The 27128-nt window shown below is 36.4% G+C and overlaps 1 protein-coding gene across 8 annotated transcripts in view; it reads left to right on the top strand.

Annotated features, from left to right (window-relative positions):
- Positions 1–27128, top strand: part of ADAMTSL3 (ADAMTS like 3) — a 188830-nt gene that overhangs the window by 71978 nt on the left and 89724 nt on the right. For 7 of the 8 annotated variants that reach the window (XR_011100541.1, XM_068695210.1, XM_068695209.1 and 4 more), the window contains exons 4-6: positions 12625–12752; positions 15140–15185; positions 22172–22408. Coding sequence is in view for 7 of the 8 variants with exons in the window: in XM_068695210.1 (XP_068551311.1) it covers positions 12625–12752; positions 15140–15185; positions 22172–22408 (411 nt within the window). In the remaining variant the exon portion in view is untranslated. Of the gene's footprint in view, positions 1–12624; positions 12753–15139; positions 15186–22171; positions 22409–27128 lie in introns of those variants that run through there. The other variant, XM_068695213.1, reaches the window with a different exon arrangement.

Below are 27128 nucleotides of genomic sequence, written 5' to 3'. Positions count from 1 at the left end.
TTTAGAAAATTGGACAAACTGACCACTCATTTTTATAGGCTTTCGCAAGATCTAAAAGTGAAAAACAACTATTGTATTTAGCGTCTGTTAATGGAGGTTTCAGGCTACAGAACTTGAGAAAGTTCTGCTGGGAAGCTAATACAATAACCATAAAATATTGGACTGATAATAGGAAACACTGGCACAGAACAGATATGGAAAGAGTCATGCTAATGTTCCATATCCAGGGCTGTTACCTTGTGCCGAGTGCTAAAGATACCGTAGTCAAACATATACAGTAGTAGAGATCTGGAATGGAGTCAGTCAAACTCAAGATATATGCAATTGTCTTTCCCTACCATGAATAATATTGATTGGATAATTCTGTCTTTAGAGAATTAAAAAATGGGAGCTTGGACACAGAAGAGAAAGCAAGTTGGGCTAACATTTTTCCAAATGGAGAATGTGTGTCCTTTCCCTGCATGTGTAATTAAGCCCTCAGCTTCTTTTATCTGAAGTCAGTGGGATTATTTTTTTCTTCTTTTGCTTTTTTGGGAATTAGATCTGGGCTTGTGCTGCTGTTGTAGCTGTTCCCTTGACAAGGCTTTTTCTCCCCAAGCTAGAAGGAAAAAAATCAATAAAAGGAAAACTATTCACCAGATATCAAATGAGTTTCAGTAGATTATATTTTATTTGATTCAGAGTGGAAAGGAATGACAAAAGAATATTACATTTTTAATCCTACATAAAATACCTTTCTGGAAAAATATTTTCTGCATATGGAACTTAATTTTGAAGCTTTCTCAGCAGTACTGTCTTTCATACATATACTGTATACAAAGGTGATATACAAAACCTGCCCTCAGAAGATGTTTCATTTTGCAGCTTCTTTGTATTAGGATACTCTTCAAGAGGACATAGAGGCAGGACATTTTAACTTCTAACTACCTAGTCTTCTCTAACTCTAGTCTTCTAACTACCTTAAAACAAACAAATCAAACCAAATAAATAACAACAAAAAAACTGTTTTTGAGGAATTTGGTCATGTTTTGCTGCAGTCTGTGAGAGAACAAAGCTGGAGCAGGCTTGGGATGATGAAATTGGTACAAGCTTCTGACTACGAATAGCCAGGGATCAAACAAAAGATGATCGCTGTATGAAAAAATATGACAATGGCTGGAACATCATCCTAAGCAGAAGTGGATGGTGCCTGTGCAGGTACCCCCTGTTAAAATTTCACAACAACTCCAATTCAAGCTGCACTTCTGAAAGAAGGGCTCTTCGCAACAATGAACAAAATGGTTCAAGCGCAGGAAATCAGCTGGAGCCAGTGAAGCTGTGTAAAATTGAATCTTAAATTTGTTCGTAAGTTAAGCATGAGTAATAAAAACAAACCTTAAAATTATATCTTGATTTTTGGATCAGTTATACCATTGCTTTACATCACCCAAAGATCAGCTCACGGTTAAGTGGGCAAAACTGTTTATTCTGAGAAGAAAATTCATCTTGTTAATCTTGATTTATGCCACTGTAGAGAGGCACCATGATCAGGCTGACAAGTTTTAGAGTTACTTTGGGCAAAAATAACTTCTTTCAGACTGCGTCTCAGTTATGGGCCTAATAAGTCTTCTTCAGTGTATTAATTTTAAAACGTTCTACACAGTGATACCTACCTTAAAAATCAAGGATGAGAAATAATCTCTCAAAATAAAATAATCTCTTTAAAATTCATAGCTAAATCTTAATTGTTCCACATTTATAGAAAGGAAAACTCGGTTTCTTAATTGCTGACAGCTAACAATGTGGCTTTAATATTTTTCCTTTTGACAGATTTGTCCTGTTGCCAGGTGTATCTGCTTATGTTCTGTAATCTGCTTTGCATTACTTTTACAGTAATATTACCATTGAAAGTGCTACATGTAGTATTAAATAGCAGGGTGAGTCAAGAGACATGGGTTGAATGTGTAGCTCACAAATGAGAAGTTTGGAGGCTTCGTCTGTGTGATACAAATGTGGTAAAAATACATGTAACTAAACCATCAGTCTGGCAATATTGATAATCTTGGCATGAAATTGAGTCATGCCAGAGTGCAATATCCCAATAATCCAGGTTTATGAATATTGCAGATTACGGATAGACAAAATGTACAAGGAGGACTTTTCTATACTGGCTGCTTTTGCTACAGTTTATTCTTCTGTCAGTATTTCCCCTATAAACTCCTTTTATTCATAGGTCTGGCAGGTAGCCATAAAATTTTGCTTCTAGCTGAAACTTGGCAGACGGTGTCTCAAGTCAGGAAAATTATTTTAAACAAAATTTTAAAATACATGAAATATATTGGGGCTCTTTTAAAAGCTAGAGGTGCAGTCTTTTTTTTTTTTTTTTTTTTTTTTCTTAGAAAAAGTATTGGTTGCAGTGTTTTTCACTTTAAATCCTCTAAATAAATTCTTACCTTAAAAAAAAAAAAAGACTGTTGTAACTAATAAGAAATAAAAAGCATGAATTTCATTTAAAGTGTACACAAAAAGGTACTTCATGTAAATGTTGTGGACTTGTATATTTTGAAGTGATTGTTCTTAGGTTATTGCTTTAAATTACATATATAACCTATCACTGTGATGGCAGAAAGCTTTTATGTGCTGTTATAAGCTGTAAGGTAAATAGTAGGACACATATACGTAATTCTAAATGTACATGCTTTTTCTTTTCTGTTACCTACCTGTAAGTCATATCCACAGGTGTCTTGGTAAATCAGTCTTGACAAATCCAGCATAATACAGCAATTGGTGTTGTTGAGGGATGAACAGATACCATTTCAGTCTGTTTTATCATCTAGAATCCAGGTATACTTGGGTTGCACGTAAGTGTCATGAAAGCAGAATAGCTTTTCTTATACTTCAGGGTTTGCAGTGTTAATTTGGGCAAATACCACCAGGACCACCACAAGTCAGCAGGAATTAAATTTGATGGTGATTGTGGTAACAGCTCCTGGCTTTGTGTCAGGGTCTGTCCTCCATGTTCTTGCAGCTTACCTGGAGGAGAAGTCCCACCCTGTGCTCTCCTCTGTCCCTTTTATCCCTCATTGTAAACTGTAGGTTTACTACCTTGTTGATTAATTTTAATTTGGAGCTCCAGTAATTCATAGTGTACCTGCCATAGCTCTCCTTACCCTGGAATGAGTCCCTAAATGACAGTCAAATGGTTCTTTATCAAATAAACAGATCAAAAAGAAAATCAGGAAGCACATATCAACAGATGAGTTGTTCTAGAACAAGTACCTGACCCACGGGGCAAATGTGTAATTTTATTTTATTTTTTACTAATTTTCCCATGTTGAAGATGAAAAGCATAATTTAAAAGCATTCAAAAACATGTAATCACTGAAATGTGATTGTTATTTCATGTAGCATCAGAATATGGAGAAAAGAAAAAAGCCTAAAACTAGACTGCACGTTTGACAGTAGCACGAACGTGCCCAAAAGATCTTTGGAAGCTGATGGAAGTCCTCCACTTGCACCAGCATAATGCTTATCCTTTTATCATTGTTGTTCTCTTTCCACTGCATATGCCAAAGTGATGAAATTTTTAACTTTTGACACCAGTTAAAAAACATATTTAATAGCACCTTTATTTGGATGTTTGCAAATATATTTAATAAGGTAGTTTGAAAAAATAATGCCAGATATATTTCCCAGAAATTGGAATCTCTTTTTGTATTATGCACCTGAGGAATTCTGTGTCTTGGACTCTGGCTGACCCATAGCCCTGTTTATGCTGGATGAGGAACATGTGGTGTACAGTGTGAAGGTGGAAAAATCCAGTGTATCCAGGTGCAACATTTGAATAAGCATTCAGTAAAGCTTGCATGAATTCTTACTACTTTATGGAATTCATGAAATATATGGAATGTTGTTAATGCAGATTTATAAACAGGTTCAGAGAAAATTAACATATCAAAATGTCCTGAAGATTGTGTTTTCCTCTTCATGCTATGTACTTCTTACAGGCAGATATAGTAGGAAGGACAATGTTTATACTGACAAAATAGGAGGTGCAAGAATTCTGACTTTGGACACTAAAATATAATTTTGAGCTCTGCTACTCTGCTACTCCCATAATGCACCATCTCCTAAGGTCAGATTTTTATCTGTAAAATGGACATAATGTGTAAGCTTAAAATCTCAAAGTCAAAAAATACTAAGACCGGGTATTGTTATTTGTTGCACAAAACCCAGAATTTCTTCATCTATGACAAGATTTTTTATTTTTATTTTTTGCACATCCAAATGCAGGGACTATGTATCAAATACTGTGTTGTGGAGAGCACTGTAATTTATTATCACCTAAATTTATTTTTATGCTTACTAGGGTATAACTTTAAAGTTCTATTTTGGGAATGTTAGTACTGATAGTTTTAAAAGGAATAGCATGCTTCTTTGAAAGGTTTCTAAGCATCCCATTCCTTCTTTTTTGCTTATTTTAAATTTCTGCCTTTATCTCTCATCCAAGTGCTGACAAGTGTTTGCCTCAGGCTGGCTACTGAGAAAGTAAGCAAAGATTCTAGAAATTTATATTGCTTTCTTGGTTATGTTCCCTTTCAGAACCTGTGTATATTTCCCAAGGTTTGTGGCTTTTGGGTTGTTTGCCAGCTACATGTGCAAATCTGTTGTAATTCTCTAGACCACTGAGAAATGGAGGGAATTGCAATGATGCTAAACGTTTTTCAGTGTACTTTCCATTTCAGATAGGGTAGGCTCAGAGGAATGGACATATTTTGAGAATTGGAATGTATATATTTCCAGCTACATATTTGAATATACTTTTAAATCCCAGAAGATAATGAAATACCAAAAACTCAGGGGAAAAAAATATTAAAAAAAATCTGTGCTCTTGATATCTTGGTCATCTGTCCTGAATGAATGGACCTAAAAGTCTTAGAGATTTATGGATGACTTGCAATAATTTATGGAATATTACCCAAGGAAATAAAAGATTGCCGTGATCCAGAGGAGGAGGACTGAGGCACGTGCTCCTCTTGTAAAAGACCATTTTGTGATAAAAATGTACCCTGGATCTACATTTCAGTATAGATCATCAAAACCTGTCAGCAGCGAGTAAAACTAGTGTGTGTGTGTGTGTGTGTCTTTTTAAACTCATCTTAGTGATGTTGGTAACACAGAAATTGAAAAATAGCAACTTAATTATCAGTGCTTTTGGTACTTGGCTGCTGATTCTTTTCAGCAGGAATATGGAGGAACTGTATTTAGCTGTTGTTAGACACAGAAATAGCTGCTGGAGCTGGGTATCCTAATGCAGTTGCTTTCTGCTCGGAGTTGTTAGGGCGGGAACCACGATTCCTTCTCCATGCCCACAAATTCCGCGTTCCCTCTGTTACTGCTCACAAAGAAGGAAGGAGGTGATACAGACTCTTTTCGGTGCCAAAAGCCTCAGCTAGCTCATAGGTGCCAAACAGCCAAGCAACATTTCATCCTTTCCTGGATGCCAAAAGCCTCAAGTATCCCTGCTCCACCTGCCAAAACCTCCAACTTTGTCCTGACAACTCCTGCAGTGCAGGCCTATGTTGTCAATATGAAATTCTGCAACACACTGACAATGGAAAATCTGGATGCAGTATAATATTGAAAAACATGCTGAGATTCGTCTTCGTTTTAGTATCAAAATGAATTACACTGTAAATATTTCCTGTGTGTGACTTTTCTCCGTGTTTTATTTTCCAAAACTTGAATTTGAATTTATTCAAAACTGCTGTAGAATGAAAATATAGAGCAGAATTCACCAGAGTGTTAAACTACATCTGAACCCCCAGATGTGTTCCTTCATATAGCCGTACAAGTCCATCATTTGCCTTTTTGGCTCTTTTCTTGCTGGTCATTCTCTTGGTCTGTCACTGAGCTTTACCAGCTTGTGTTTCTGAAACACTCTTTTTGTTACCAGACACAGCTTCCATTTTGCTGTTGGTTCCTAGTGCGTGGACAGCTTGACAGTGGCAAGGCCAAATGCAAGGAATGGTTAATGTAACTGAAATAATGTTAGTAATATTAAGACTAATTACTCCAAAACATCTGCTTAAAATAGCTGCAGTTATTCCCAGGTGTCTTTTGTCAGTCTGAAGTGATGCATTAATTTTTTTTTCCCCTCTCATGGTTTTCTGCAAAGGATTTTATAGTTCTAGATATGTTCTCTTCAGTGTAAGGAATAACATATAATTTATGTTGGTACATATAAATAAAAGATTTATTAAACTTAATGACATATGCAGTGCACAATTAGGTAATCTATAATGTACCCAGCAATAGTGAAAATATAGCAGGAAATGTCTTGAAATCAGTCATAATGAAAAAAGTGGAAGTTTTTCTGCTAAAATCAGGTATTGCAAGGTCTCATTAATTGTTCTTATTTGTCTGGAAATAAGATTTGACCGTTCTTCTATATAGTTGCTGCCATAACTGGAATGTTGTTTTTGTTTTTGTTTTTGTTTTTTTTCTCTAAATCTGTAATCTGCATTCTACACCTTACTTAGATTGTGTGAAATAGTGGTGTAAATCATTTTTGTATGTGGCATTAGCAGGGAAAGAGATTTCTAGGATAGTTTGTTGCAAAGCAATGGGCATAACAGCCAAAGTTGGAAGTGAAGGATACTATTCTGAGGCTGGATAGCATCTCCAGTGGTTATCGGCAGGTAAATACTTGTTCTTTCAGTTATGCACTCGGCTCGTGGATGCAGTCAACAATGCAATCTGATACCTTTTCCACTCAGTGTAGTGTCTGGAAAGAGGAATCTGGGAAACACATCACAGCTACTCAGGCAGGATATTTTCCCTTCAGTGCCATAATTCCTTGCGCTGCCTCTGTTTGGAGGCATTGTAGGTACTAGGAGAAGAAAATGGCAAAATGCTGTGCTGTGTGTAAAGATTAGTGAACAGCAACATAACCTTGTGCTTTGGAAGTCTCTGGAAGTCAGGATAGTGTTAATAGTATTTATGGGTTGTGAGAGTGGGAAGAAGCAATAAAAAGGAAATGCTTCATCTCTGTTCAAAATACCATCAAGGATGAAATCCACTCCAGGGAAAAAGGCCAGTACTGAGCTTTGGGTATTGCTTAATTTAGGCCTTCAGTGGGACCGAAGTGGTGTTTATACCCTCCAGTAGGTTCTCTCACTTGGACAAATTTAGTCTGAAGAATCTAAATTCTGTACGGAGAAATGTAGTTTTATGCCATGTGTTATTAAATAGCAATATGATATAGCTGTGCTAAGAGTCCTTCTGGGGATTCTCTTTTGGAGTTTGGCATGCTTTTGCGAATGCATACAAACTGCTTTGATAAGAAGCTATAAGAAAAACCATAGAGCATTCACCTAGGGATCCGCACTAACATCGGCATAGCAGCGTATACAGTGGCAAATATTCCTTCATAACTAGGTCCTTACTGCCATGGCAAAGGCTTGTTTTGTAGCCATATTTTTCTAACCTGTTTGTGTAGAGCATTTGAAATTTCCATTCAGCACTGGGCATTGTCTGCACTGGAAGATGCCGCCCAGAGATTGCACTGAATCACTGAATTTTGCCACGTATCAGAGCTGTGCCCAGCTGCACTGAGGAAGGCCTTGGGACACATCGCAGGGCAGAATTAGGTGTAATTGGGGTTGTGATGTGTACCTGGCAAAAGGACTCTGACTTGGGCTCTTTAGCAGAAGAATCAACGTGTCGGGTCTCTGCTTCTTTTGTTGTACATTGTTGTAATTCCCATGTATAAAACACTACGTGCTTGGCTTGTGTCTGTATTTAAAGTAAAAATGTATGTAAAAGCTCTGGAAAACAAACATTTAAGGTATCAGAGCATTTCTGTTGAGAAGCTGAATCTTTGTTGCACTGAATGCTAAACATTTACATATCCAAGCCTTATGTAATGGATGTCTGAATAATAATAAAACTGCATAAACTGACCTTCATTCTCTGGCACCACATCCCCTTTGAAGTCTGCATGACCAAATTCAAGACAATTATGTCATCCTTCATAACAGCCAAACAAAAGTTTGGCCAAATAGTCATTTTTTCTCCATATAACAGCACTGTGTTTGATTTTGCAATGTGTGTCAATGTAGCTGTTGTTATTTACTGGCTGTTACAAGTGACAGTAAAAATCCCCTTGTTTTAGATTAATGATCAGCCCTGGTAACATCTGGATTTCATTTATTTTACCTCAGTGCCCACTTTTGCTGTATTCAGTTCCTTTGAGAAGCACAGTGCAAAGCAAGCACAGCCTGCATGCGTGTGCACAGCTAGCAGAAGGTGGTGTTACTGTATATGCCCATATGTGGCAGAAGCAACACGGAGCCCTGGACGGAAGAAGGGAACTTGGCACTAGCATTTCCCCCCCTCCAAATCTTCCAGTGCCATACTTTCATTAAAGTTCTTCAAGAACAAGGCTGTCTCTGTCAGTTAAGGGTTGTCAGCAGAGGCTCAGATTGCACATTGCTGGGCCTCAGACCTTCAGGAAACCTTGGCATACTGTCATCTCAGCCTTTGAGGCTCAGCCTGTGTCACGAAATGTTTCAAAACTTGTAGTTTATTTTCCCCCATCCCCTAATTCAAGCGTTTCAAGGCTCATGTGCAGCATTGTGACTTACCCTTTTATTATTTTGAAAATTAATAATAAATATTGGATGCATAGTTTGGGATGGAATATTTTGAACTATCTTTATCATATGTGCTGGAGTTGTTTCTGCAGAGAAAGTTGTATAGGTTCTGAAATACATTTGCCTTAAATGCAATGCTTGTATCCTAACTCTGTGTTCCCATTTGGTGCTTTTGGAATGGGTACAACTCCAGCTAATGTGGCTGGATCAAGTGGAAGACTGGTGCCTTTTGCCATCTAGTTTTATGTAAAGAGCAGCAAATCATCCAGGTTTTTCTTAAAGTTATGTTAATAGCTGTTTCAAGTTATTTTGTCTGGTTTCACTACAGCACAGGCGGCTTTATTTGATCATGTTATGTCACAGGTGTACGTGTACATGTGTACATATACATGCACGTGTAGGTACACAAATACTTTCATTATGAAGCATGTAAACCGTAAGCTTAATGTATATGTAGTAGTACGTCTGTTGGAAAATTGAGCCACTAAATGAAAAACACGTAGCAGAGTGTCACTACTGAAGCATATTAGAATTATGACTTAAGACAGTAAAAACATGAAAAATAAAAGTTAAGAAGCAAGCCTTGAATGTAGTTCTGAGATACAATAATACTCTTTGTGCCCAATTGCAATTAGCTCTTGATTTAATTCCTAAATGAGCTTCCAAGGTTTTGTTGGTTTAAATCATGATGTTGGTGATCTTTGCTTTATTTTACTTTAATTTGGTACCGTGGTGTAGACAAATGTAACATGTAGAGTTTATGAAACCAGACAGCTAGTAAATCAATATTATTTTGCTAGTAAATTACGAAGGCAGTGCAAGCTGCTTTTAACTCTTTCCCATGGGACAAGTAGTTTGAACTAGCCGGAGTTTAAATCAACACTGTGGGCACTGAATTAGTCAATGATTCTGAAGAGGGCTTTGTTGGCATAAACTTCTGCTTTGATCATCCTAGTATTTACAGCTTTTTAATTAGATACAGTTCAGAACAATGAATTTTATCAAAACAGTTTGGTAAGTGAACAACTGGACATTGTTTAGAGCTCTAGATGGCATTCTGTCTGTTAATATCATGTGGCTGGTTTTAATACAATGCTGAAGGTAGGATTATTTTAGGCATTGTCACTGCTTTGTCCAAAGAAACTTTGTATTTTACAAGAGAGTGTGACATGTACTGCTTTTTTTTTTTTTTTTTTTTTTTTAATATAATTTTAAACCATTCTTAACATACTAAAAAACAATTCTTTGCCTTGGGATTACAGAGGACAAACTTTAATTTTGCACTCATAAATTTGAAAGAAGTGACTCTTGTTCATCTCAACTTATTTTCATGTGCTGAGTGATTTGTTGGGAAGTGCTGAGCTCTTTTTGCTCAAGATTGAAGGCAGTTACTTCCATTTTCAGTGTCAGACATTTCAAAGTTGGCTTCTGATGTAAAGCAAGCCCAACGCCAGTGCAAAAATTCCTCAGGGATCTTGGCAGAGCAGGGCTCTATCGTTTCTGGAACAGTAGATTGGCTTAAGTACACTTTTAAAGCAAAGTAAGTGTTTGTAAAATTTGTAAACCGAGGGGAGCAGAAAAGTTAAGGAGCCACTGATGTGTTTAGACCAGTGCCTGCAGTTTGCTGTTCAAATGGTGATAAGTTATCTAATTAACAAAATAAATTCTTCAACAAGCTCTAGTTTTCTGAGGAAGGGATGAAAAAGTTTGGAAATTGCTGATGTTTCTGTTAGCAGTTTAGCTTTGTGGAATAGTGGTGTTATATCAAATCTTCCTGCTCTTATTAATGCCTTTAAAATGTGTTTGAGTAGTCCTTAACTCTGTTTAAGTACAGCTAAGCTTAACTATGTGCCATTTGTGTTTCTAAAAGGATGCTTGCTCAATATTATTGCTTCCGACTGCAATGCAAATGCAGCCTGTGTGACAGCTGATGCACAAAGAGAGCAGTTTGCTCAAGTTCTGTGGCACTTGATTATTAACATTATATTTAGAAGAAAATCCCTTTGTCTACATAGCATGGTACTGGGTCATATTCCTTGTACGGCTCTGTTTTGAAAACAGCTTTGTTTTTATTGTTTGCCATTTTTGCTTCGAGTTGTTAGGCTATTGTCTGAGTCAACTTTCTTCATGGCTGAAGATGAGCTGACGTTATCTGTGCTGTTGAAATTTAAGGAGAGTTATGTATTATTTTTTCGTGTACCATATTCAAATTATACATCCCTCACTTCCTTTCAAATTACTTTTGTGAGGCATTTTGGAAGAAAATAAGACTAAGTTTTGTCTCATGAGCTTGCTTACATTTTCTCAAAAAAACAAAAAACAAACAAACAAAAAAAAAACAAACACACATACAAAACCAAACAAAACAAAACAAGAAAACCACCTGGATTACTAAAATGTGTTCATCTGGTTTAGTATTAAGATGTGTACCAATGTCTTGCACTTCTCTGGATTCAGTCACACACAAAAATCTTTGAAGTATTTTAAGCGTTTATTTTTAACTGGCACCCCTGAAGACCTGAATGCTCATTTGGATGTAATTTATGGAGTAATGTTTTTGTCTCTGTTCCTTATGTTGTTTGCTGACACAGACCTTGGTTAGCGTTTCTCTGCCCTTGTTTTTTGGGAAGGGGTAGTGAAGATGCTACGATGCTATCAGATTAAGCTGTGCCTTTCTATGCAGTCAAAAATTATAGAAATGTGGATGTGCTGCCTCAGTTTCTCTCTCTGAGTTGTGACTTGGGTGCCCACTGAAGTCAATAGGAATGAAATACTGGCTGTACAAATAATTATTTCAGTTAAGCTCGGGTGTACCCTACATCCTCTCACATTTGCAGTTGTGGTGGAACACAGGGTAAACATTGCTCAATATTCTGTCACTTGGGATAAATTACTCTCACTGCCTTACTTCTATCTGGGCTATGGCTTTTGCTCATAATGGTGCAAAGAACAGGCACATAATTATGTTTGGAGTTTATGTGCAAACACTATCAACATGGTGATTAGAGTGGCTAGTGTTTTCATCTCCATCTGGTGGGTATAATTCAGGATTATAAAAAAATCTCAACTTCTTTATGATGACAACCCATCACATATGTCTGATGACTCTCAAGGAATCATATTGGATGCTTGGTTACAAAAATCTGCATGTGTTTTTTCAAGAAAGAAATTTTAATGGTTGCAGGGACAGAGGAATGAAAGTAGGATTTAAATGGAACACATGACGAACAATTGTGAAATCAGAAAGAAATGCTTGGGGAAACCCTGAATTTGATTTTACCTATGCTTTCTTTGTGAAGGAAATTTGTAAAATAAAAGCGGTACTCTCCCGAAGCAGAACATTATGGAATAATTAGATTCATGTTGCTTTTTGAGATTGAATTCTTATGGTAAGAATTTACCATGTTCTAAAATACTTGGAGAATTTTTTCTGGAAAATATGAATTTTCTTCAACTGGATACAATTCAAGTCAAAAATGATATTTTTGGGGGGTCAAGAAGATTTTTTTCTTTTTGATCCAAAATCTTTTTATTGGTGTTATCTGGTAATAATGTGTTTTTGAAGACTATGTGAGAAGCTTAAATCACTGTTTAATTGCTGTAGCCTACAAATCATTTTAAGCCTTTCCTAATCTCTCTTAAATTAATAAGGCATTTTGTCATGAAGTTGCATTCTTGTTTTACTTCCCTAACTGCAATTCTGGGGCTGCTTTTTACAAAAGGCTTTTGCTGGACATCTGTATGTTGGCAATGATTGCATATTTGGACACGGCAGTCCTTGTGCAGAAAGCAATGCATTAAATACACGGCATCTTCAAACACTCAGCGTATTTTCCCATGTAATTGTTGTATATTAAAATAGTAAATACATTGAGATGTTGTAAATAAGCAGCAAAGTAATATACTCACTACTAATTATGTCAAGCAGTAAAACATGTAACAAGTCAGTTAATTATTTTTTTTTCTCTCTACCCTCCATTTTTTTCAGACCTCCAGAATTACCCGCTCTGATGAAGATAAGGAAGGCTCCTGGGATGCCTGGGGAGCCTGGAGTGATTGCTCACGGACGTGTGGTGGGGGAGCCTCCTATTCACTGAGGAGATGTTTAAATGGCAGGTTAGCCACATGCTTATGTATGCTTATTCTTCTGCAGCTATACCATGTTTCCCTGTCTGCTAATTGTGCTCATAGGAAAACACCGATGCTTCTGTTTTTGAAACTAAATGCTGTATTACAGATCAAGTGTCATAAAATCCTATTTTTAATATGTTTCTTTACTATATTAGATAAATATCTTAATGCTCAACTCTGATAGATCTTAAGGGTGTAATTAAGTATGTTAATGGAATAGCGAGAATGATTTTACTATGGTCAAGTATTAAGAGAAATCTCTGCCATGGGAATGCAAAGTGAATGCCGGGTTACCTGGATACAAATTGGATCTGAAGTAATGTTCAATATGCAGTCTCCTCCATCTCTTCCCCGTAGTAAAACAAACAAACAAACAAAAAAAAAATCCAAGTGACTAACTCTATGTATAGACGTATCAAATGCTGCTTTATGTTATGAAAAGTTTTCCTCTGCCAGTTCTTTCTGTGCAGTGGTGCTGGTGGCCATATGTGTTCGTGGATAAGCTTCAGTATAGCATGAAGAGAACAGTGTATGCGGTGAAAAGCATTTACCTCAGTAGTAAAACTGAACTAATATAGGACTTGTTACTACAATCCTAAAAGCATGAGTAATGCAATAGGGCTGTAGTCAGGCGAGAAGAGATCTCAACCAGCTTAGAAGCATCTGTGCCGGCATCCATATTTGCTTGCTTTACTTGAGTTATTCCGAACCATTTTTGTAAACTGCTGATTATTTCTTAATTTTTTGAGTTACATGCAGTATCACGCAGAAAGTCAATTTCTCTTAGAGAAGGCTGATAATGTGATGTGCAAATTGTATGAAATACAAGTTTAAAAGATGATTAAAATGCTGCCTATTCCTTTCAGTGCAGAATGCACAAAGATCTTTGAAAATAGTAATATTTCCAGCAAGAAGCCATGATATTCTACTAGTGTGTTAGTGACTGTGAAATGAGCGCAATAAATTGTAGCAATATAAATTCCACTGTGGTTTTATTAATATTTTTAATGCGATCCCCTGTGAAAAAACATGTGTTTTCCATACCTTGACAAATGTGTAGTTTAAAAGTTTTTTTTTTTTTCCTGTGCTTTACTGTTGTAATTTCCAGGAAATGCACGATTGTGAAACGAAGTTTTCACATTTGTACGTATCATAAACATTTTTTACATGCACGTTGTGATATGATCATTCTTGCAAAAATTGGAAATTTGAGACATGTAATATCTTGAACTTGGAGAACTGTACCTTCAGCTCAGCTGGTTGAACTCTTGCTCCAGACATCCATTGCTCTTTCTTTTTTAAAAATGTATTTTTCGGTCTCTTGCATTTTAAAAAGCTTTTTAATATTTGCAATTAATTTCCATACAAAAAGTGAAAAACTTAGTCCAAGAGCTGTAAATGACCAGCTATTTGTTCGTTCTTCTTCAGCATGAGGCAGGTCTTTTTACAGTTCAAAGGCATTATTCCAAAACACTTCTTCTGATTTTAGAGATATCACTAAATGTAATTTCCCATCAAGTCATGAAGAATACATTTCCAGTTCTTTCAAGGGCTTGATTTTGCCATTCTGACTTTAGAACAAGAATATCTTACCCTGTGAAAAAGTACCAGTCAGTTATCCAGAAGTTTGGCAAACTCTGTCCCTGAAAAGGTGTGAAATCCTCACACCCCCATATTTCGATGAAAGAACAATAAATAATCATGACTTTATTATATGCCTGTTACTTCACCTACTAGTAACAGATTTCATTATAGAGCTAGGTTTCACAATTCACATGCATGTGTTGGGAACCTTAGGAACTCAGACAGGCTGTGAGAATTGCATTTCATTTAAAATTAGGAATTCTGCTCATTCCTTCAGATCAGTAAAATTACATGCTGTTCTTCAACATATTGCATTGTGTGGGGGGATAAAGGAAAGTTTTGAGGCTGTTTTTTCTTTCCTAATTGAATTTGGGGAAGTAAAATTAATGCTCATTAGCTATAAGCTTGATTAAAGAATTGCTTAGATATTCTGATCCTCTTTTCTTCTGGGTTACATCCCATGGATTTAGAAGTAACTTGCTGAAGTCAGCATCCATCAGGCTTTATGGATGCATTATGAGTTCTTTTTCAAAAAATAAATGTGTTTTTCATAAGATTTGCAGCAAATTGGGCTCACAGAGAAAGCCACATGTTCTTTGCTGAAGAGACAGCAGGGTAACCTGTTGAGTCCCCAGATCCCCTTTGTATTTAAACCTTGTATTTTGAGTTCAAATTATGGTAGGGCAGAAGTAATAAAAGTCTAATTTTCAAGAGGATAACTAGCTCTAAAACATGCAGGGTTGTATTTTGCTGTAATGCAGTGTAACCTTTTTTAATCTATTTTTCAGGAACTGTGAAGGTCGGAATATTCGATACAAAACCTGCAGTAGTAATGTGAGTCTGGCTTTTAACCCTATTTTACAGCTTCTTCTACTTATTCAAACAATGTGTTAAAGTTTAAGAAATGCTGCTTCCTATTTAAAAACTTATGGTGGATAATTTTCTTTCCATCATTATTACCGTTTTTAAAGATTTTGCTCTGCATGACACCACGAAGTTTCAAATTTAGGCTTCCCAAATGGGTATTTTCTTTTCAAATTGTAGTGCCAATTGTGATTTAGAACACTTTATATCATTTATAAGGAAAGTTACACATTTTGGAGTATTAAGAAATCAGTTCTGATCTTAAAGTAGCAAGTGCTTTTCCTGGGGTGCTGTCTTTCAGATGAAGCATTAAACTGGGGTCCTGATCATTTGTGATCACTAGCGATAGTACACCACTTGTCACATGTGCAAAGAGGGTAACCACCTGTGTAGCTTTCAAATCCTAAATTGGATAATTACTACTTACATACCCTCTCTTTGCCTAAGCCCAGCTCTTTATATTTCTATATGTAAAAGTATGTATATTTAGGTACACTGGCATAGACAATTTCCGTGACTGAATATGAAGCTGGAGATTTGAATATGCAGTTACTGTTACTATGATGCAATCAAATTTTATTTTTACAGACACATTTTATGAAAACCAGTCACATATGGCATACTTCATGACGTGCACTCAACTGATTTGTAGTGATGCTTTATGCTGTTTAAACAGCTGCTTTCTTTCACACCAGATGTTGTAGTCTGTTCAAGGTGTGCAGCTCATGCAGGATTTTGTGATACCACTGATCATCAGACCACGTGCACAAACACAATAATTCATAATGGGGCGGTTTATGACCTGCAGTCACCTCTTAGTATGGTTTACCTTACAGTACAATATGACATCCTCACAGTCCCATTCCAGAATAGAGGGAAGATAGACAAAGTAAAAGCATCTTATCTCCATTTTGCTGTAGTGCATTTGATTCACCTGCTTCTGCCTCTGGGAGAAAGGTAACAATTTTCACACAAATACCCCTTAAAAGGTGAGCTGTGCAGTTGCCTTGCATTGAGTTATACCCAAGGAAGAGCGGGTGATAATCAAGGTATTGCCAACTCTCTGATTTCTGCCTGTGTCAGGCAGCTGTGAAGTATGACACGTGTTCCTTAGGAGACCCGATTCTGGAAGTTGCCCAGTAAGTATGTTGAATCAGTGCATCTCCTGGGAGAACTGGCCATCCCCACTCTTCAGTTTGCCACGCCTACGGTTTCTTCTGTGCCAGTTGGCTTCTGACCTCTTCAGGAACAAGACTTACTAGCACCTTGAATTGTTCTAACACTCCACTTCTTGGTGTTGGATGGAGTTTCCACCATTGGATGGAGTTTTTTTTCCTGGCAGAAACTAGTGGAAGCGATTAATGAATCAGGCCCAGTACATGCAAAAGTCAGATCCTGGAGACAAACCCTGTCACTTGACCTTTCAGAAGTAAAGGCCTAGTAGTTTAGTACAGCATGTCCATACCTTATAAATAAAAATAATAAATAAATAAATTTTAAATAAATAAAAATACCACACACACACACACACAAAATCAGTCTCTTAAAGCTGTGTGATAAATTAGATTGCAGCCAGACAGTATGTAAGCAATAAACAAAATGCCACCATATAAAATGCTTGCTACGTTCCTGATCTAGATAAATGTACTTTATATGCAATAATATATATGTAGGATATATATGTATATATGTAATATAATATACATGTAGGATATACATGTATATCCTTGTTTGATGCAGTGCACTCCCACCTCCTATGCAACAGTGCAAACAAGTCAGTGTAGTATACTATGTTCCTCCAGTGAAACAATCAGGAAACTACAGAGTGTACAGAAAAAGGAGAAAGATGAGATCAATTTGTGCATAGATCTCTGTTTATAGCAGAAGTTATATGCTTTTTGGAAACATAAGATCCATTGCGGACACTGATTGTTCTGAGGATTACGCAGTAAAAATCTATGGCGAGAATGAAGGCACTCAATACCATATCCTTTCTGAACCCCCAGGGAGTTTTTCTGAAATCACCAGGACCTGTTTTTTAACTTTAAGACTTATTTTAAAGTGATAAGTGGCTAGCATCTTGTATGTGAATATGTTTGAATTTATGATGATTCAAATGCTAATTTCCAGACAGGAAGCTGCATTTACAGTTCTGCTTTTGGGGCATGTCTGAAAGGGGTCAGGTTTCTATTTCAGTTCAGATAGAGCCAGATCTCTCAGGAACTGTTTTTGCTAGATTATGGATCAGATAATGGAGAACTCCAGAGAAAAATAAATTTCATGAGATTTCCATTGTTAGTACAGTGGAAAGTTGATCTTTGAATTAGGCCTCACTGAATTAAAACCTAGTATTAGACCTGATTTAACCTTGAAATGGGAGCTTAGACCTAATGCCAGACTAGGACTAGGCCAGTCCTCTTTCAAATGATACAATTTTCCCCAAAGCATTATTTCTAATTAATGTTTCTCACTTGAAGAGTAAAATTTTAGTTTGAAAATTAAGAGTTTAAACTAGCTTCTTTCCATATTAGTAGGTATTATTGTTAACCACATGAGACATTCAGTATATATACAGTGTAAAATCGTCTGCAAATGTAATTTTGCTACATGATACATTACACCACTAACATCTATATTGGGGAGTACAAATGAAGCACAACTTAATGTGTGTGTCATTCTAATGAAAAGAACAAGAATCATTTTACCAGAAAATTGGTTTCATCTGGATTTGTAATAGAATAGTAGTAAGTTCACTGAACTCAAGCATAGTTCCAGAATAATATTAGTGATGTTTCAATCAAAAAAATCAATTCAAGGTCTTAGCAACAAAATAATTGCTGAGATTATTAAGGCATACATATGTTTAGCCTGCTTATCTTTCTGTCTATAACTGGGATGCCATGTGCTTGGTTTCTTAGAACTGCATGTGTGCTTTCAGCTTTTCTTAAAGAAACTTTAGAGAAATAAATGATACAAACTATTCATTATATGCTGTTCAATGTGATTTTCAGTCTTTCTTAAACCCCTTTTTTATATTTCCATTTTTGTATATACTGTTACATTCTGATGCTATGATGTGCACTATATGGAAGTGTTTAAGATAATCCTTTAGGGTCTTATTCATAGAACAAGTTATTTGGGCCATTTCCCCATAAATTTCACATTCTTACGTGCCAAAAAGTCACTTATATGTTTGCCAGAGTGACTCTCCTACAGTTAAGAAAAAAAACATTTTGTAACAGATTTGTTCAAGTTTAATTCCACTGTAAACTTTTATTATATACAGATAATGCTCACACCTGTTCAGCATATTTATTGTATTGTTGTCTCAGCATCCACCTATTAACCAGTTCATTTATCCTATTCAGGAAATCTTGGCTGATCTATCTCTGCTCTATTCCTATAATATTTTACTATGAGTTGCATAGTTTCTTTCTAGTCTGTTTGCTTATTTTTTTATTTAATAATGCTGATATACCCTATAGCTGTCCTGGCTAGGGTTTCTAGCTCAGGTATCTTGATTTTACTAAGAAGTGGCCTGAAAATTGTCTCTGAATAACTTAGAACCTGAAGCTAGTTTCAAAAAGAAAACAAAACAATGACTTCATCAGTTTTGGCTGGGTTTCAACAAAATGAGATTCAAAGAACAAAACTAGACAAAGGACTAGACTTTCTTTGGTGTCATCATTTTTACTGGGAATTTTCTTGCCTTCTCTTTTGTGCTTTTTTCAGCAGAGTAATTGTTGGCAGGAATCACAGGGTCTGATGCAACCTTCATATTTTGTCCATGAACATTGCTTACAAAGATTCAGATTTCCCAGGTTAGCTTTGTTTTCAAAGACTATGAATAGTCACTGCCAAAACTAAAACGATACATTTCATAGGAAGCCAGCCCTTAAATGCAGTAGTTTTAATGATCTGTCACAAAAAGAATGGGAGATTATATATATGTTTTAAACTGCATGGTAGTGATGTCTGAAGCATCTTTTTCAGATCTGCCTGTCTAATATGTTCATAAGTCATGTCATAAATACAATTCATTACACTATGAAATCTGGATGTGATTATTTTGCCAACGTTTTCATGTATTAGACATCATAGATATCTGTTCAGCTCCTTATGTTTTGTGCGAAGCTACGAGTGGCCTGGCTTTGGTTCAGTGCTTTGAGTACAAGGCAAAAGTGATTGCTGAAGTTAGGAAATATGAAAAATCCTGAAGTTGGTAGCAAAAATATTTAAAAAAACAAGAAAAAAAGTGTGGAATATTGACAGGGTAGGGGGAAAGAAGGAATAGAAGGAATGAATTGATATCTGAAATAGATTAAAACCACAGAGTAAGGATTGTTGCTCCTGTATCACTGGCTGACAAGCAGCCTTGCCCACTTCCCACACATGCTTCTCCTTTGCCTACCTCTCCCACATCTTGTCCCCTCATTTTTCCTTTCTACTTTTTAAGCCCCCCCCTCACTTTTCTGACCCAGTCCAATGAAATCAATCTGAAGTCTGAATCCTCTTGTTGTCTTGATTACATTCCTTTCTGTGCTTATTCGTCTTTCTGTTTAGATTATGAACTCCTTTCTTTATACAAACATATTGCTCTGAGGAAAACGGATCTGAACTCGGTTGTCATCCAAATTCTGCAATAACGTAAATGATAATTTCAGCCCTCTGATATCCCTTTGTGATGTTCCTTTTAGGCTCCTGCTTTTGAACACAGCTCAAACATAAAGCAGGTGGAGTTGGCATGTGAATCAGGAGTTGCCACAGTCTCTTTGTGTTCTTTGAAGATGCCAAAAGAGAATAGGGAGATGAAAATTCACTTGCTCTCCAGCAGTCAGGAACTGAGTGGAAGGAAGGGGCTGCATTGTGTTGAATCAGTGAGAAGCGTACAGGAACCATAAGTTGACATCCTGACATTGTGGTGTTTGTGTCTTGGCATTGCATCAACACCTAGCGATAATGAGTTGTAAGAACAGCCTGTCAAAACTCAGCCTAAGGACATTTCTCTGCCTATTTTACAGATAGCATTTTAGTTCTTTGTTATGAAAATGAAGCTGTGCATGGTTGAATAACACTAGTCCAAAATATTGCTTCTAACTTTACTTCTACTCTTTCTTATCCTTAGCTTCTCCTCCATTTGCAATGGTGGAAGGGAACCATATGGTATCCATATGAATTCTGGTGTCCTCCCTGCTTTTTAGCCTCGTAGTTATGGTAAATGGGAGGTGACAGATAAGTCCAAGCCAAATTCTGTTCTCATTTACACCCATGCAAATTTGGGGAATTTCTCTGGAATGATAGTAAATATGGATACTTTCTAACAGTATTTGCTTCACATTTTTAGAAGCTCTCACTTGTTGGATTTTGCACAGGCAAAACTCTTGAAGTGTAACATAAACTGTAATTTAAAATTTTCCTTTTCTTATTTCATCATGTTATTGTTTAAACAAACTAGACTCAACCTAGAAGTATCCCAGGTTGAAAATATGAAATGTACTAGCATAATTTTAATTTACTGTCACTGTAAGGCGTAGCACCAGGCAGTGTTGAAAAGCATTGCTGGGAATGATCAGTGAATTGCTCAGTGCACTTTGCAAAAGCTCCTTGTGCTGATCTATAAAGGCACCACTGATTTTAGAAGTTTTTTATGAACTACGGGTGAGACAGAGACATCTCTTTGTTGCTGTTTCCTATAGTGAAGATAAAAATAATTATAAAAAAAAAAATGAGGAACTGACAAAGTGTCATGCTAATGCAGTACCAACTCATTTAGATTCATATGACAAAACGGTGTCAGGAAGATATGTTGAGGACACTGGAGTAAATTCATGCCATTCTTATGTATGTTTTAATCTGTAATATCATGTAATGCACTTGCTGTTTCATTAGTTTTTTTTGTTTGTTTGTTTTTTTGTTTGTTTTGTTTTGTTTTTTCAAGGGATGCTCAGTTCTCTGATAATGTTGAAGCACAGTTCAGGATTAGTATTTTTAACTAATACTGAGTAATAAGTTCCAGGAGTTCAGCTGACACATCACAATCTTTCAGCCTTATATCCAATGAAAACAAATCTTTGTTAAAATCAGCCTCACATCTGGCATGTATGTGCAGTTGGAATTCTTGGAAGAATATCCTCTCAGTCTGGCATATGGACTGTTTGACACTGGACATACTTCTAAGGGAAGTCTTCAGTGAGAGATTGTTTGACACACTAACTCCTTTGTCAGTACTTTACCAAAGTTCCTTTTGAATAAATCAATATTCAACTCCTTTCCTGTCACTGTAGTTTAATATTAACATCATTGTTTGGGTGCAATATTTTATACATAAAAAATAAAAATAAAATTTTAATATTTCAAACTTTGTTACCGAGGCATTTCTTGTATTTTGTATTTTACCTATATATGCTGAGGCTCTGTGTGGGAGGAAGTATTGAACTGTCTCCTTAGAACTAGCACTATACAATCATTACTGATTTGAAGTATTTTTTTTATTTCAACAAAATAATTTTACTTTTTCCCTTGAGGTGAAGATCTTTGTGTAACTATAGTAAAGGACAAAATTCTGGTGTCTTTAGACACCAGGCTTTAGAAGTGAATGTACAATATGGTGTCATAAAAAGTAGCGTTTTAAAATTATTCTCATGTATCAGTTGTGTTATTACTGGGATATGGTTAATATTCTGTTTCCTGTATTGTAAGCAATGGATTAAGGAACATAAATTGTTTTAATACACACAGTAGAACACTGCAGTGTGACATATTTAAGAGTTGTACTTGAAGATCCTTGTGGGTCCTTTCCAACTTGGGATATTCCATGATTCTGTAATATTTTTTGTAGCATTCCTGAAACAAGCCTACCTGAATAGGTTCTATCTAATTCTCAGATAACTTTATAAAAATGCAGATGGTTCACTTTTTTTTTTTTTAATAATTTATCTTCTTTCATTTGTTTATAGGACTGCCCTTCAGATGTTGGTGACTTTAGAGCACAACAGTGTTCAGCCTACAATGATGTCAAATACCAGGGACACTTTTATGAGTGGATCCCTGTGTATAATGATCCTACTGCACCATGTGCCCTGAAGTGTCAAGCACTGGGAAAGAACTTGATTGTGGAGCTTGCCCCAAAAGTTCTAGATGGTACTCGTTGCAATATCGAATCCTTGGATATGTGCATCAGTGGAATATGCCAGGTATGTTTGTAGTGGAAATCCAAATACGGCCTTTGTTCTGTGGCACTTTGCACATGAGGTGGCCACTTTTTTTTTTCTTTTTTTTTTTTCTCTTTTATATATCAGTTTTCTGCCACCTGGATTGTAGATAACGTACCTTTCTCTTGCACACAGAAGCCCTTGACTGTCTTATCCACTGACATTTTTATATACAAATAACAACTCAATAACATTCACTCATTCTTGTATTTATATTGTAATTTTTAGTCATGTAAAAATTACTGAAACTAGTTAAAACCCAACCTTTGGTATGTCTGCCATGGTATGATGAAATTACATAGACTTCAGATTCATTTTACTTCTTCTCCAAGTCTTTCATCGTGTGAACTCTGTTATAGAAAAAAAAAAATATATTTTACAGGCTCCAGCCCAGAATGGCAGCTGGGTGTGTGGGAGTGTGTATGTCTGCCTGTTACATGTGTTACTCTTGCCTCTTTGTTTCATTAAGAGGCAACTACAATACTACAATAGTGTTTTTTTTGTTGTTGTTGTTGTTGTTGTTGTTGTTTTTTTTTCCTCACAAGGTGCATTCCAAAGATCTGAATCTTAAATTCCTATCACACATTTGTAATTTCTAGATTTCATTGCTAGAGGGGAGGTTCTGCCTCTGATAAAAACATTAAAAATAAACAAGGCTTGCTCAGCTGCCAAACTCTTGCTTTACATACTTGCATCATACTTGCTGTCCTTTGATGGAAGAGGGAGTCTAAGGCCTCTGCAGCCTCTTAAGATGGATATTCACATGAGTTTGATAATTGGGTTAGAAGCTCACTGTCAGAACAAAAGTGGATGGCAGTTGGATAATACTTCATGTAGAACCAGCTGAAACTTCTCTTTTTTCTGTCTCCAGGCTTAGCACCTCGTAAGGAGGTGTTGCATCTTTACTGGCCAACCTGGATCAGGAGACCTAGCCTCCTGATAACCTTAAGGCAAAGAGAGACAGCAGCATAAGATTGCAGTATTTTGTGCTGCCTTAGTAACTGGAAAACAGAAATGCATGAGGAAGGGCAGCACCATACTTCCTTGGTTCTCTTGGCTTGAATATGATTGTTTTTCGTCTGTCCCAGTTTTAGTTCTAGCCAGCTGATATTCATTCAGCATTGTGCCTAGTTCTACCCAGTCCTACCCAGACTTCTCTCCTTGTCTGCCTAGTCTCCATATCACCACCTTTTCTGCTTCAGCTGAAAGACAGGCTTCAGGCAGTTGGAAGTGGTTATAAGATTTTTCCTTGCACAGACACAGTCAATGTACAAATGTGCTCTGCATGCTGGGTTTGTAAGAGGCCTTTATATGTGATATTAATAGCTTAACATAATGGCTTTTTGAACCAATTTCAGACTCAGTAACTTGGAACCAGTTATTTTGAGCTCTACCCGGAGTGGTAACCATTATTATACAGGGTGAAGTTGTGATAGAATTATTTGATTTTTAGTGTATTTTTACTGGAAATCTACCTTTCTATCTACAGTTATAATTAGAGTTATGCTATCAACTTCAGTCAGGGTTTTAAAAAAAGGCTATAATTGAGGCTTTGATCATGTCTCACTATCAAATAAATATTGTAATATTAAGTTTTATAAACAGAACCATCTTAATAGAATGGATATGTTATTGCAATTAGTTTCCTTTCTCTGAATCTGTTGTTGTGTTAAATGCCTAAAAGGAATGTGGCTCAAAAATGCAGTATATAGTCTGGAGAGCAAAATAGCCCCATTATTGGAGAAAATTTGATGTTTGGCAGAAGACTGGTGTGCAGATTACAGCGACATTAATATATGATCTGGACCTTGCTGTGTGTTTTGTGACTTCTATGTATACTGCACTTCCAATACCAATCATGCCAACATACAATGCATCTGCTGCTTCTGAAATAGAAGAGTTCCTTTTGGTTTTGCCCTTCAAGAGACAGCATTTGTCAATAGTATTTCACAGTGGTATCCAACAGCATTCATTACCGTACGTGTTTAGATAGGATATACCTCTATAAACAATGGAAGCACTTGCAAAATAATACGTTTCTTTTGCAATATTCTTAGTGATGTTCTTTTAGTATCAACTTTCACCCTGGAGGTTACCAAAGCATTTTGTAGATGATACATCTACAGAAGCCTTTCTCTCTGTGTCTATTGCAGAACGGAAGGGTGTTGAATCTAATGTAGCTTTTTTTTTTTTTTTTTTTTTTAATGAGAATTTGGCTTAGTGATGAGGGGTTTCCAGTGTCTCCCACAGTGACCTTGAGCATCCAGAATCTTTAATAGATAGTGTAAAATTCACTTTGGCTAAGGTGGACCAAGTTTTATGAAGAACAGTTGAAAGACATATTCAGAATTCTTGCCTTAAATGTTTCTTGTTAGTATTTTTCAGTATTTCTGTATGTATATTTGACAAATAATTGGAAATTTAAATAATCAGTTTTTAGAATAACCCAAGTAGTGGCTCAAAAACTTAATCATTTCAGAAACAGGCACTGGAGCTCTTTTACACTGCTAATGAGAATCTTTTTTTTTTTCTCCATCTATTCCTTTTTATATTATTATTATTTGAATTGTGCAAAAATATTTTTCAGTGTGAGAGAACATCTTTTGGGAAAAAAATCCAAGGGTATAGTATGCAGTTTCATATGTGATTTTACTCATTTATACCTTAATCTAAAATTATAAGCTCTGAGGTGCTTTCTCTGCATTTCCTTTTAGGCACTGGCTATTGGTGAAGTATTTTTGCACTGATAGATTCTTTTTTTTAAGTCTAGATCTGTTGGCTTAGAATTGGAAAATTTTATCGAGGTGTCTATATCTGTATCAAGACCTTTGATGTACCTTTGAGATCTTACAATAATAACTTTATTTATTTATTTATTCATTTATTTATTTAGTGGTTCTGCTGTTACCAACACTAGGAGTTTTATTTACCAAAGACCTTTAAAGATGATAGTCATTTGACTAATCTTTCTCTTTGTGGACTGTTTTGGGGGCAGAGTGGAAAGGTTGCTTTCTTGTGAAAGGGAGTGGAGAGGGGGGTACTTCCTCAGAAACTGACACCAATCTTTGTTGCTACTCCTGTTTAAGCAGGAAAAGAAAACAAATTGACATCTAATCTTTCCTGGAAGAATAAGATTGTTTAGTCAACTGCTGTTAAGTTTGAGAGCAAAAAAAATGTGATTCTCCAGGATTGTTGCTATAAGATCAGTCTGTTGGTTTCTGACATATACTTGGCACAGCCTGGAAATAACTTGGCAAGTGTTTTTACAGTTAACTCATCTAAATAAACATGTCATTCTGCTGATGTGGATATCTTTGCTTTTATGCCCGGGAGCACCAAAGAGTTAGTATAAGGAGACTGGCTTGCCCGAGTCCTTTTGCAACTGCTGCTGGTTTTGCTCACTTATTGTCTCAGAAAGCTGGCAGGTTTTATAAGATCTCAGCTTCCCCTGCCATGAGCATGATTGCACTTTCCTCTGTTTCCTTATTCTTGGTAAGATAGGCTTACTTTAGAGACTGCATCACTAAGCTCTCCTCTTGGATTCTTGTTCAGTAGATCTCCTGGGCAGAGCATGAATTTACAAGGGTGTTAACTTTGTATTGTTGAGATTCAGTGCTGATTCTTTGCACTTTCCTTAACAAGCAGACTCAAACTAAAAACATTGTCAAAGAAAATCATGAGACAACAAAACTGCTCTCTGCATGAGAGTTTTGAGGCTTCAGGGAAAGTAAAATCTAAAGGCAGAGGGGCAAGGAAAAGTTTATTGGGAAACTTAATAAGGTATTTTGGGGTTGCTCAAGGCTCAACTGAGCCAAGCAATTTAATCATTATTTATTTATTTTTAAGTCTGCTATTGCCTTGCTTGTGTTACCAAAGCAAATATCTGGGTCTGTTGTGTTAAATGTGGACAGGTCAAAGCTTTACTGCCAGGAGGATTTTCACACTTAACTTCTGATATTTTTTCTAGTCTGCACAACTCCCAACACATTTTTTCATACATGTTCCTGCTGTGCCCATCTGGATGTGGGTGGAGACATTTAAAAACATCTGTATGTCAGACACATGTGTGGGCAACGTTTACCCAGTTGCGCCATCTGCCTTGGGGCCTTGCCTCTCCTTGTGTGTTTTTTTTTTTTTTTTTTTTTGTTTTGTTTTAATTCTCTCTCTCTTTTTTTTTTTTTTTTCTACCAAAATGCAAAATGGGGTCTTACTTGTTTCAGTACCTAAAATGGTTACACTGATAATTTTCATAATCTGGTGTCATGTGTTTGGACAATAAATTCATGCATCACCCAAGAACTCTGGAGTCCTGAGGAGCAGCCTGACTACTTTTGTACTAGGCTGTCACAATTAGGTCAAAGATGATGTAAATCCTGTGGTGAACTTTCCATTTAGTGTCAGCAAGTTGTTTGTGTTCCAAAAAAGGCAGACTCTACACTATGCTTTGTAGCATATGGCATAAATTTAGCTGACATCAGAACACATCCCATATGTCAAGTGGAGTGCCATTGACTTCTGCCATGTTGGTTATTTTCGGTCACATGTCACGATATGCCAAGTAGGTATCTCGCACACTTGCCACCAAAGCACTCTTACTCTTGATATAAATATCTGTCAGTTTTCATTGAAAACACTTGCTGTAAGCCTTTAGAAGTCTGCACATTTTTTCATGATTTTTCATGAGCTCTGCTCATGCTTAAAA

The sequence above is a fragment of the Anas acuta genome, chromosome 12 (assembly GCF_963932015.1).
Source record: "Anas acuta chromosome 12, bAnaAcu1.1, whole genome shotgun sequence".
Taxonomy (NCBI): domain Eukaryota; kingdom Metazoa; phylum Chordata; class Aves; order Anseriformes; family Anatidae; genus Anas; species Anas acuta.
This window is presented reverse-complemented; position numbering and strand designations above follow the sequence as displayed.